At 27.4% G+C, this 13087-nt stretch overlaps 3 protein-coding genes across 3 annotated transcripts; 1 reads left to right on the forward strand and 2 right to left on the reverse strand.

Moving 5' to 3' along the window:
• Positions 1-2441: 2441 nt before the first annotated feature.
• Surf4 (Surfeit locus protein 4) lies at positions 2442-4622 on the reverse strand. The gene is made up of 3 exons (XM_003698759.4): positions 4392-4622; positions 3028-3702; positions 2442-2921 (listed from the first exon to the last, which is right to left on the reverse strand). Exons 1-3 carry the CDS (start codon positions 4440-4442, stop codon positions 2835-2837), a joined length of 813 nt encoding a protein of 270 aa, XP_003698807.1. The 5' UTR covers positions 4443-4622; the 3' UTR covers positions 2442-2834.
• A 1257-nt stretch (positions 4623-5879) lies between these two features.
• On the reverse strand, positions 5880-10323 carry LOC100863244 (uncharacterized). Its single transcript, XM_031919883.2, has 3 exons — positions 9761-10323; positions 9157-9332; positions 5880-8397 (listed from the first exon to the last, which is right to left on the reverse strand). The coding sequence occupies exons 1-3, from the start codon at positions 9969-9971 to the stop codon at positions 8005-8007; spliced, it is 780 nt and encodes a 259-aa protein (XP_031775743.1). The 5' UTR covers positions 9972-10323; the 3' UTR covers positions 5880-8004.
• MKP-4 (dual specificity protein phosphatase MPK-4) lies at positions 6269-7725 on the forward strand. The gene has a single exon (XM_012493624.3). It carries the CDS (start codon positions 6269-6271, stop codon positions 7310-7312), a length of 1044 nt encoding a protein of 347 aa, XP_012349078.3. The 3' UTR covers positions 7313-7725.
• Positions 10324-13087: the final 2764 nt, after the last annotated feature.

Below are 13087 nucleotides of genomic sequence, written 5' to 3' on the forward strand. Positions count from 1 at the left end.
AAGAATAGATAAGATAAGAATTAAAATAAGAATTGACTGTCAATGCCTTTTTTTAAGTGATAAAGATAAGTGATAAATCTCTTTTCGTAAGAAGGATAAAATAGAATAAGAATTGAGGATGCCATCTATTGTCAAAAATATTTTTTTAAAAACATTTAAAGAAATATAACATTAAAAGAAATAGCGCTAATTTTTAATTCTATTTACTTTATTTTTTTTATGAAAAAATGTTTTTGATTTTCAAGAGATGATGCTGATCCTCAATTCTCATGCTATTTCTATTCTTTTTATTTTTATTTATATTTGTTTTATTTTATTTATATAAAGCACAGGAGATAGCGCTGATTCCTCAATTTTTATTTTATTTCTATCTTTCTCCCGCTATTTGTTTATATTTGTTCTTAATGCATCATCAAAAACAAAATATAAGATGAGAATTAATATAAAAAATTTAATGTGAAAAATTGATATCATATATATTTTTTGATTTCTAAAATAATGATTTCATGAAATATAGATGCATTTGATATTAGCGACAATGTAAAATTTAATTAAATAAAAAACTGATTCGGTAATAAAAAAAATAAAAATTCTATTGAAAAATAACACTATCAAAAATTCATTTTCTTTCTTCTATTCTAATAATTCTCTTATTTCATAAAATACTTCTAAAATATATATTAATTCAATATTCAATATATAAAATACAAGTTGTTATTGAATACGAAACAATAGAGACTTAATATAATATAGTTTTAATAAAAAATTATAGTTTATGAAATTCACTCTACATTTTTTTTTTGTAATTTCATAAAAATGTAGTTTTAAATTCCAATTGTGAATATTGTAATTTTATTCTATTCTAAATTAATTTGTCGATAATGACAATGAATAAAATTATAATGAATTTTGGAACAAAAATAGGGAACAGATTTAGAAAATATATATCTTATGGGACTTTATGCACAGACTTTCTTATCTGTATTTATATGATCCGCGAATTCCATAACAAAAAAATGTATTACATGTCATGTCTATTTTCTATTTTGTTTATGGTAAACATATGATTCGTAGATAAGATATAATAATTTTAATTTGATGACTTTTCCTAAATTCTGCTACTCATCTTTTAACTCGTGCGTTTCAACGTATATATATATAATAATAAGTTCATAACAACTTATATAATAAGCATTATTTAACTTTACTAATATTGGTTTTATTTAAATTCATTAAATTAAAACTTGCAATAGGATGTTTTTTGATAATATTAAATAATATTTCAAAAACATTCTCATTTTATTAAATTTAAATTAATAATATAAATATTAAAATTTATATTGAAATTATTAAAAATATTTATATTATAATTATATATTATACTTCATATTCGATATAATTATATTGTATTTTATTAATATTTATAAATTGAAATTTAAAATTTAAATATTAGATTGATGATTTTTAATAATATCAACATTAAAATTAAATTTTATCTTTCCCAAATATTTTAAACATATATAATTTAATTTATACTTGCTTTTTAAATAAAAAATCTTTTGTTTTTAAATAAAAAAGAAAAAACTTTCGATTTATTAATAACAAAATTTTATATACATATATACGAATGTAGTAATAATATTTGAATAATAAATGAGTTATATCTTACATTTTTATATATTATTTTTTTATATTATTAAATCTTAAATAAAATGAAATAAAATATTTTTTTATATATTTATGTTAAATATATAACATTTATATACATATATATATACATATAAATATAAATAATATTTAAAATTTATATATAAATATAAATCGGTTTATAAATAAATCATTCATTTTACGATAACAATTTCATTAAATTGCTAAAATCGCCTTACTAGTTTTACGTAAATATCTATCGTCCAAAATAGGATGTCTTGATTTATTACATAAGACATTTCGAAGACATGTTTATTACACCATTAAAATATTTGTTCCCTTAATAATCGATAGTCATTCTATATTTTTATTTTTGAAATAAATTATTTATTTAACGTTATAATTTTATATTTTTGCATGGCATTAATTAAGAAACCAGAAAAATAAATTTTTTTATTTATTTACTACTTTAATTATATGAACTTGCTTAACGATTATTTTTAAATCAATTTATTTTAAGAAACTTATTCATTATATGAATATAAATATAATAATTATTAATTATTAATTGATGAATAAAAATTATATAAGTAGTAACAATGAAATTCTGATATGAAATATTTATTTACAATAATTTAATTGTATAAAAATCTCGAAAATGTAATATCTTCATTTTGTCTTCTTAAACTTAATAAAACAACTTAAAAATTATATTTTTATGGAAGAATATCTTGATGTTTAAAATCATGCAATATAAATCCGACTAGGATTCAAGATCAAAAACAGAGAGAAAATTAAAAACACACAGAAAAAATATATTTTGTTTTTCTTGATAAATGTAGTGTCATATGTACAATGCCATTACTGATAATATAAATTAGTCTTGGTGTACATTGTCTTCATCTTATTTATCTCTAAACTGTTTTATAGTTACTATTTTATAGTTTTTCATTTTTTTAATAATTTTACGCATTTAAATTTAAAAAAAAGAGTAAAAAATTTAAATTCTACTTTAACAATTTCTTTATCCAAATTAAATAATTTCAAGTGAATAGATGCTATAGCTCTTTATCCAATAAACAATGAACTTATTATAAACTTGATTGAGCATATAAAGGAACAGGAATGGGAGACTGCTTTTACTTAATGATCATGACAATGTAATGATATTCAAGTGATAACAACATCTACCACTCTTTTTTATGTTCATCCATTGATACACCTCCAGGTCCTAAAGAAACTATCATTAAAAGGCCACCAATCACTGATAATGTCTGTAAAGATTTAAATATTATATTTAATATTCTTAATTAATAAAATTATAAGATGAATAATTATTAACTAATTTAATAAAAAGCAATAAAAAGGATTGAAAAATACCTGGAAAAAATCATATTTAAGAAAGTCTCGAAGTGCTTTATACTCTGGAATGGTCCACCATGCATTGTGATAAAGATTCAATGCAGATAATAGTAAGACAAGTAATAGTGCACTGAGTTTGGTTTTATATCCAATAGTTACTAATATCATCAAACTGCTTCCAAGAATATCTTGCAAAACTTGAAGGAATGATATTTCAAAACGAATTAGCGTAGTAAACATAAATGCTAATAAAATTCTTCCAGCTAATTGTAAAAGATTTTTAGGCTTATTATCTCCCAAACTTGGAACACCAGCAAATAATGATCTGCCTTCTCTTCTTGATTCAGCCAAAACCAAAAGAAGTGCTCCTATTAATGCCAAATTTCTAAATAGAAATGTTATATCCCAGAAAATATTGTAAGCTAATGTCTGAAGAACGACTATGAAAAACAAGATTCCACAAGCAATGCTGACTTTCCATCTTCCGATAACCATGACACACCCACCAAGTTGTCCAATTAAATTAACAAAGACAAATACTGTAGCTAAGAAGCTACCACAATGCCAACTATTGTTCATAAATTCTTTTTGCTCTGACCATTGAAACCACATTCTTAATCCATCTTCTAGAAATGTAGCTATGAGACAAAGTCTTGCAAGAGTTGGCAGTATATGCTTTCCATTGCGAATTACCTATTAGTAAAAAATAATAATAATTAGAATAATATATTATATTTAAAATACTTAAAAATATAGAAATGTATTTATATATTAAAAATTATTTACATAAGTTTTTATAAATCTATATAGATCATATTGAATATTTTCTATTATTAAAGAAACTAAAATAAGTATATAATAACATCAAAAAATAAATATATATAAAAATAATCTTTATAAAAAGAATATATTTTTTATAAAGATTAATGAAAATGAAAAAAATATTATATAAATAAAGAAAATTAAAATAATGCTAAAAAATTAATCTTCCTAAACATATAAAAAAATTTTTATTAAATTTATTTAAACTAAACAATAACATAAATTTTGTTCTAATCTCAAAAAATTGATATGAATACATAGTATTTCTAATATATAAATTCCCTAACCTTTAATTTTGTAGGGTGCAAACATTAATATAAGAAAGTTTACAATATTTAATAATATTATAGAGTCTTTATATGAAGAAATAATCAAGAAAATAAAAAATTAAAATTAAAATATGTGAATGTAATATACTAATCGTAACACGATGACGTTGACAGGAGTACACCTGTGTTCCTGTAGGAATTTTGCTGATTTTTTGTTATGAATTTCTGAGCGTGAAATTAAAATTATTCATAAATAAAAAATAAATCGAATGCGATGATCCATAAATTTACCTGATCCGCGATTTCTTCCGCTTTTGAGATCACCTCCTGCGAGATTAGCATCTTGTTTTATTTAAAAATCAAAAAGTATCCATACACTTACATATACACACGTGCGCGCACGCAAGTGATACTGATAGAAACGAGTAGACAAAGACAGAAAAGGAGAAGGAGAGAGGGAGAAAATTGGAGAAACACGGAACAAATAACCTTACCGCTCAGCACAATTGTGTAAGCGGTAGTAAGTATTCTTGCAACTCTTCTGAATGATGTGGAGATCGAGGTACGCGTCACTTCCGGCATACGTGGTCAGTACAATTTATTTCATGGTCTTTTTAAAAGTACAAAGATCAACTACTTAAATTTTATTTTTTTTTAATTTTCTTAAAATTTTCTTTTATTATATTCTTTATTTTTTCTTGTTATTTAACATATTTGTTTTAAGAATAATTATTCTTTATTTCAAATATTTCAAATTCGATAATAAAATTATTCTTTAACAAAATTTAAATAATCTTTAAGATAAATTTTGATAATTTTAAATCAATGAAATAATATAGAATAATTTGTTTAAGTTATAATAATATAATTGATAAATAATTTTGTATTTTTATCTTTTTATAATTCAATAATTTTGTTTATTGTCTTAATATTTTAATATTTTTATTTTATTTATCTGCAATAGAATATAATTTTGATAAAATATGAAATTTGTACCTATTATTAAATTGAAAATGTGTATGTATATACATATTTATAAATATACATATTTATATACATATTTATTAAAATATATAAGTATTTATATTGAAATAGATATTTAAATTAATATATAATATATATATAGATATATGTTGATATACATATTGTTATTACTTATACATATTGATTCGTACATCTTTAAAATACAATATATTTTATGGTTGTATATAAAATAACGAATAAATTTAATTTTTAAATTATTTGTACCATTAATTATAATATAATAAAATATCAATTGAAGATATAACTTTTTTTAAAAAATTAAAAACATTAAAAAACATTTTAAAAAATTCTAATAATTATTCTATAAAAATTATTTAAAATGTGATTATTTAAAGCATTAATATTAAATGATGTTCTGATAATTTAGCGATGTTTTTTAAACATAAAGTAACAATTGTGTGAATTATAAAGTGTTACATAATTAACATATGTATATTTTAGATTTTAGAACTGGATCATAAGAATTGTGTGTACTGAAGCGCCATCTTAATCATACGTTGAGAAATGAAACTAGTATATTGTATATTGAAATCTGTTAAATGTAGAATGTGTTTATTATTTTTTGTTATGTAAAAGTGGAAAGATAATATTTCACTTTTAAAAATAAAATTTTTACAAATAAAATAAGTGAAGTTATTGATGAATTTGAAGTTTTTCAATTTTAATCATATTGTGTATAATAATAATAATTTTTCCATCGTAAAAAAAAAAAAATATAATTTTTTATAAAACATGTTATTATTAAGATTTATATTTTTCATATTGTTCAAATAACATTTATAAAACTAATTACATAATTTGAAATACTACAATTATTATACGTTAGGAGGAGGTAATAAAAAATATAATTTGTATTTAAAGAGCATGTTTCATATTTAAGTAGATTTTGAAAATTTCACATTCTTTTACATATGAACAAATATTTGTATTCCTAGGGAAGTTATTTATTTAGAAAATGTTTTTATATTATTATTCTCTCGATGATAATTTTCATTTAGAAATTTTGTAATGATTTAATTTATTTTGTTATATATTTGTTATATATTTTATATTATAATTGATTAATAAATTAATTTTCATTAAAAATATGCCGTAGCTTTATTCTTTATTCTAGCATAATCAACATGGCGCAAGAAACAACTACTAAATTAATTAGAGAAGATTTTGATGCTGGTCCATCAAGCTATGATGAAATTATTCCTAGCTTATTTCTTGGGAATCTTACAGCTGCTACTGATATCAAGTGGCTAAAAGAAACCAAAATAAATTATATACTCACTGTAGATTCATGTCCACTTCCAAGAAAGATTCAAGAGCTTTTACCAAATTTGATTATAAAATATATTTCAGTTACTGATATGCCACGTGAAGATCTCTTAACTCATTTTGAAGATTCTTATGAATTTATAGATCATGCTCTACAGTTAAACAATAAAATTTTGATACATTGTTATTTTGGTGTCTCTAGATCAGCTACAATTGTTATTGCATATTTAATGAAGAAATATGGAAAAAGTTTCTACGATGCATTTGAAGCTGTAAAAAAAAAAAGGCGTTTTGTTGGACCTAATGCTGGTTTTTTGGCACAATTAAAACTTTATGAAGAAATGTGTTTTGGAATAGATAATACTAATGTACAATTCAAAATGTACAAGTTACAAATTGCAGCAGATAAGGTAAGAAAAGCAAAAATTTTACCACAAAATTGTGCAGAATTAATAAAACCAGACCCAGCTCTTGCTACAGTACATCCAGAGCCAACAGTATATCGTTGTAAAAAGTGTCGAAGAATCGTAGCTAGTGCTAGTAACATTTTGCCACATATGCCAAAAGAAAAACAAATTTGGAGACATATAAGTTCGAGAAAAACGTCTAAACAATCAAAACCATCGCACGAATTGTTAGAACCGTTACAAAAAGAAGAGCAACAATCTATAGAATTTTGTACTAAAACATTATTTGTGGAACCGCTAGCATGGATGCCCGACATAACGCATAATGTTGAAGGCAAATTAAATTGTCCAAAATGTAATACAAAACTAGGTTTTTTTAGTTGGATAGCGGGTAGTCAATGTCCATGCGGCAGTAAAATAGCACCTGCATTTTATTTGGTTCCTTCAAAAGTAGATTGGAGTAATGCTGTACAAAATGTACAAGTAACTGTATAGTATTAAAGATATTTCTATAGTTAAGAATTTTGGACGGATGGTTAACATGTAACGATTAATATATAAGAAAAGGTTTTTGAAATCTTTTTATGTGGTTTTAGCTCGATTAGTATTAATAACGATTATACATGTGACCAATATATTTAGAAAATTTATATTCTAATTTCGTGCCAATATTCGTACATTACATGTAAACAAATAATTTACGACTGTAATTTTACATGTTTCTTGCCGCAACGAGTAAAACAACCCGTTCTTCCAATATGCGATCTTCGTATTTATATATATATATATTTTTCCTTTTTTCTATGATTAATATACATAATATAATAACTTTGTAGACTAACATACTGTTTCCTGTATAAATGTCTTGTATTAAGATGCGATAATACATTTACGATTTTTATTATTTATTAACTATTTCAGTTCTACAAAATAACGTTTCGAGTTATTTTCATTACCCTGTATTTTATTGCTTAAATCCTACTTTTATGCAATCGTGTTTGATCTATTGGTCCTTTGCATAATATATCCCATTTTTTTATATTGACTTACAATTACAATATTGGTAAAAACTTTGGTATTTTATAAATTGGTGATGCTTGAAATTCGCGAATTAGAAAATGAAAATAGAAAGAGAGAGAGAGAGAGAGAGAGAGAGAGAGAGAGAGAGAGAGAGAGAGAGAGAGAGATTACATGCTTGCGTGCATGGGAGAATATGAAGTTCCGTATGGATGCGTCCTGAATCGTAATGCATTTAAATTGCTCATCGTGGATCCTCCGTGAATTTCTGCCTGATGATACGGAGGAAGATTAACATTTCCTAAATTACCATTTATAAATCCATGGCAGGTAGATGTTTGCATAGAGGTGTAATGCTGCGACGATCTCCAATACTCGCTATAGGGGTATTGCGTCACTTGAGGGGTTTGCAAAATCTCCGAATTATTTTCCTGCGTATGCGTTATTCTGATAGGTCGTAAAGGTAAAGTAGTTTCTACTTCTCTGCTAGTGGAGACACCTCGATTAATAGCAGAACTTCTTTCATTCCGACGAAACTTGGCGCGTCTATTTTGAAACCATACCTAAAATGAAAAATTTTAATTATTTATCAACAAATTTATATTTATAAAAATTATTATTTCCATTTATTAAGATTAAAGATTGATAGAATAGGAGAATATGAATATAATAGTTTTCGATTCGTGTTTTATAATAGATAATAGAGAATCAAAGTTTATGCAAATTTTATAGAAAATAGAAGAACAAACGAACATAAGAAGGGACGTGGCAAGCAAAGGCTGGATAGCGTGACGACTTCTGGCAACCGTACAGTTCACGGCAGACAGAGAAGACGGAGATGAGGAACTTAACAGCAGCAGTGGATGGATCGACACGAGCAACGAAAAGTCTGCTTTCTGCACAATCGTGTAACAGTCATCGCACACGTGCTAGATACGAGACGTATCATACAGCATGCGGTACGTCGTATGCCAAGCACAGATGTCGCTGGAACGACACAACTATCCTGCCAAGCTAATCATAGCTCCTTGCCCCTGACAACCTGTCTCCTCTGATTTTCTGCTTAGCTATCCGCGGCGACCTCCATCCTCTTTCCTTCTTTTTTCTCTTTTACTTCTTTTCTTTTCTGCACCTCTGTCTGCCTGCCTGCCTTCCTTCCTTCTTTCTAACGTTAGCCACCATAACCCAAGAAACATATGTGAACTTGGCCCACCAGCGATACGATACTTTTTCTCTTTTACATATTCATCGCGATCTTTCTTCTATTTCACGAAGTAAGTAACATTTTTGAACATTGTTTCATTTAATTATTGCGACGTTACCTGTACTCTGGCTTCCGATAAAGAGACACGTGTTGCAAGTTCTTCTCGAACAAAAGCGTCTGGATAATGCGTCCTTTCAAACACCCTTTCCAAAGCGGCTAATTGTTCTGCTGAGAATGTTGTTCTACTTCTCCTGGGTCTTCTACATGCAGGTGCCGTAGAAGTTTCATTACATTCTATAAAACACACGTATGTACATTATTTACCACAACTACTTCAGCCTGTGAAATAATTCGCGATATCGTGTGAACGAAAATGAAAATTCAATTGAAATATTTCAAGATGCCGCTCACGATAAGGAAGTAACGTTTCCAAAACATAAAAAGCAAAGATGAGAAGCAGTACAGGCGTAGCTATTCTTGAATGACTCCACTGTGTTCGAGCGTTCATCAAAGCGGTATAATGCGAACAGCATGACTGGAAACGCGCGATTTCGATCGATAAAATCAAACTCATCGTGGATCGTGCGTGGATGGAAACGTGGAAACACATCAAGCGTGTATATTCCAACTTACGAAACGCGCGATCTCGAATTTTATTCAATTTTATTCTTACGTAAATGTTTATATAAAATAATTTGTTTGTAAGTTTCCAGAATTCTTACCTAAGGAGTTAGTTGGCGTTGATAATAAGCGTGAGACCGTGAAATCTTGTGGCGTATGAGGATTCGTAATCTGTGAAACTATTACGCTGTTGTTTTCTACTTGTTCCGAATTTCCACACAACATTGTTTCGTTTAAAAAATAAATCTCTTTAATAGAGTGGCAACGAACAAGTTTTAATCGAAAAAATGATTTAGAAATTTCGTTTTTCATATATAAAAATATTTCTTACTCTTGAAGTAATTATTCTTAATCACTTTGAGATATTTGAGAAGTAAATATACGCGATATAGTCATTGAGGTATTCAATAAATCGTAAGATGACATTTCTTCATTCTGCACAAATGACGTAGTAATTCAAACTTTACGCCACGTGTTGATCGACACTGCTTCGTTCAACGTATTTGAAATTATTCGAAAAACATTTTATATGTATATTTTTTTAAAAAATATTATAAAGTTTGATTTTTTAATATTGTTCTGTATACCTTAAATTTGAGTTGTTTAATAGTCACTAATATTCCAATTGGAAGAATCTGATATGATTTTTTAACATTACCAATTTTTACACGTCAATGTGAATTTTATTGCGTTGAATTTTTATCTAGTATGCTATCCACGACTAGAATCAAGGTTATAATTCGTTTCACTTTTTATAAGGCTCGCAAGAAGGGGTAATTTAGGTAGAAGTACGTGCCCCTTTCTTTTTCCGTATCGAACGTCAACCAAAAATATGTAAAACAGATAAGATAAAAAAAGAACCGTATTTGGCTCAATTATCTCGTATTATGCGAACGTCAATTTTCTCTCGTAGGATCGGCGTTTACCTACTTTAAATCGATTCTTTATGCTAACATAGCATAGTCATTCTTTGTCGACGAGTATGTATCTTCTTTGCAGTTTCATAAATCAATCAAATTGTTTCGAACGTTTTACGATTTTCTCACGGGTTGCAATGACTATTCTATTTCTATCGTTTCCAAAATATCTTCGGTATAAACGTGATTTGTACAAAATGGCGATACCGTCCAAGAAGATATCTCTCTCTCTCTCTGTAACAGGCACTCTACGCGAAGAAGTTCGTTTTAAAGTTGTAACGTTCTATCTATAACAAGATTTATTTTCAGGGACGTTGTCCTCAAAGGATTGTCTTGCATGCGAAATAAAATTACAAATATACATGTATATATGTACATATATATATATATATACATGCATCGATCACGCACTATTATATTGTCGAAACATCTTCGATCAAGTGGCTCCGTTCAAGTTCAAATGTTGGTATCATCCGAAACGCGCGTAAATCACAACTAGTCGATCGATTTTGTCGGAAGATCGTTTCGAAAACCGTGAAACGAAGCCATCGCATTAGTTGATGCGGCGAGATGCCAACTGACTTGGCCGAGTTAAAACGTACTTGAGGATCCTCCTCAGCCTCTTCATTTGTCTCTCCTCTTCGTTCTTTTCTCCCTCTTGTGTTTCTCTCGCTTTATCCCTCTCTTCGTCTCTTATTCTGCCTCTCGTTCTTCCTTTTACGAAGGGAGACACGCACGCAGGAGAGGAGAGAAATAGAGCATTTCAAGAGTAGGTGGAGATTTCCTTGGCAAGCTCCACCTTCATTAGATCCTCATTGGTTTCTAAACGATAGCACGGCGGCTTTCCGGTGTTTTCTGGATACAACCCTTCACCGGTAAAGGAATTTAGGCGTGCGTGGTCATTCAAAAATTTGATCATCATCCATTTTATTTCCATAAGACGATCCATGTGACGCTTTGGAAAATCGAAAAACGAATTTTCTTTCTTCTCATATCGATATCGTTTGCGATTTGTTTCGAAAAGAAAAAAGTCACTCTGGAGATTTTCAAAGGATTCTCCTTTGGTGAGCTATGCTTTAAAACAATTTAATTGCTATTGTATTACTCTTTTTTATTGAAATATATTTTTTCTTTTTTAAATAAAATATATTTATCTAGTATTTAATGATTTTTAAAAGTAAAAAAAAAAAAAAAATATTGAAACATTAACGATATCAAAAGTAAGAGGATGGTAGATCTATAAGATCTATAAGATTCTATAAAACTATTTCCAAAATTATTTTGGAAGATGAATAAGATATTGACATACTTTCATAACTTGCCAATAGAAACATTGAAGGCCGCAGTATTGGAATATTAAAATAAATATAATAATAATTTTATGATGAATTCGTAAACTTCGATTGTCAAATCTCAAGTTTATTTTTCAGTTTTTTTTTTTTTTTTTTTTTTTCTCTAAAAAAAGAATTATAATTATCAATTTCATGTTAGATTCATTATAAGAGTTAAACACGAGATACATTTATTTTGATTTATAAGAAATGGATAAATGAGAGGCGCCGGCGTTACGCTGGTTTCGATTTTCAGGGACACGCTAAACCACGGTTCTTTATGTCCCGGAACATTGGTCTTCTTCATAGTTGCGGCTTGACTCTCGTTACACAAGGGTGTCGAGTAACGATTTCGCCCTAACCGTGGGCTCTCCATCCTTCCTCTCTTTTATTTTCCTCGAAAATATAACGGGTACGCGTTAACAGTTCTCTCAATTCGAGTTAATTGAATCACGATGCTTCAATATTTTCGACAACAATGTCAATAACAATGTCAAAAACGATCGTTAAATTTTCAGAAAAATAGAAAGATATTTCAATTTTTCAGATCAATTTGAATTTTCAGATAAGAAAATTTTCGATAAATCATTGTCTCTCTCTCTTTTTTTTTTTTAAGCCAATTTCAAATCTCGCAACGTAATCTGAACTCTTTCCAAGTTCTTTTGACGACGTCCGACGGCAACCGCGTTAAAAAATAGTTATATAATTCGTGAAACGAATCAAGACGCTCGAGTTATTCGATACTTGAAATCTTCTAACCGGTAAAAAGAATTTGAAAAGAAAGAAAGAAGACAAAGAAAAAATTTATCGAGAAAAAATTCATCGAAAGATATTACGTTAATATATTTCCAATATTTTTTGAACAATAGAGAACAAAACACTGATATACAGAATTATCGTTTATTATTTATTATATACATATTTACTTTTTCGTCTCATTTCATTTTCGAATTTAAACAATTTATAACTTAATAAAATAAATCTCAATCGAAATCTTTCTGCGTATCAATTTTTATGCTTGCTTTGCCCTCCAAATATACGAATGTATATCTATTCCGTCGTAGAATCATCCCCGGCAAACAATTATATTCCCGGCGATTTTATTTATACGAGGCTTTTACGAGCGCAGTCACTCTTGCTGTCAACTGTGTTGGCTCAATAAAACGCGGCCATGCATCCG

Source organism: Apis florea, unplaced genomic scaffold (assembly GCF_048593485.1).
Source record: "Apis florea isolate Af1SG1 unplaced genomic scaffold, ASM4859348v1 contig_3517_pilon, whole genome shotgun sequence".
Classification (NCBI taxonomy): Eukaryota; Metazoa; Arthropoda; class Insecta; order Hymenoptera; family Apidae; genus Apis; species Apis florea.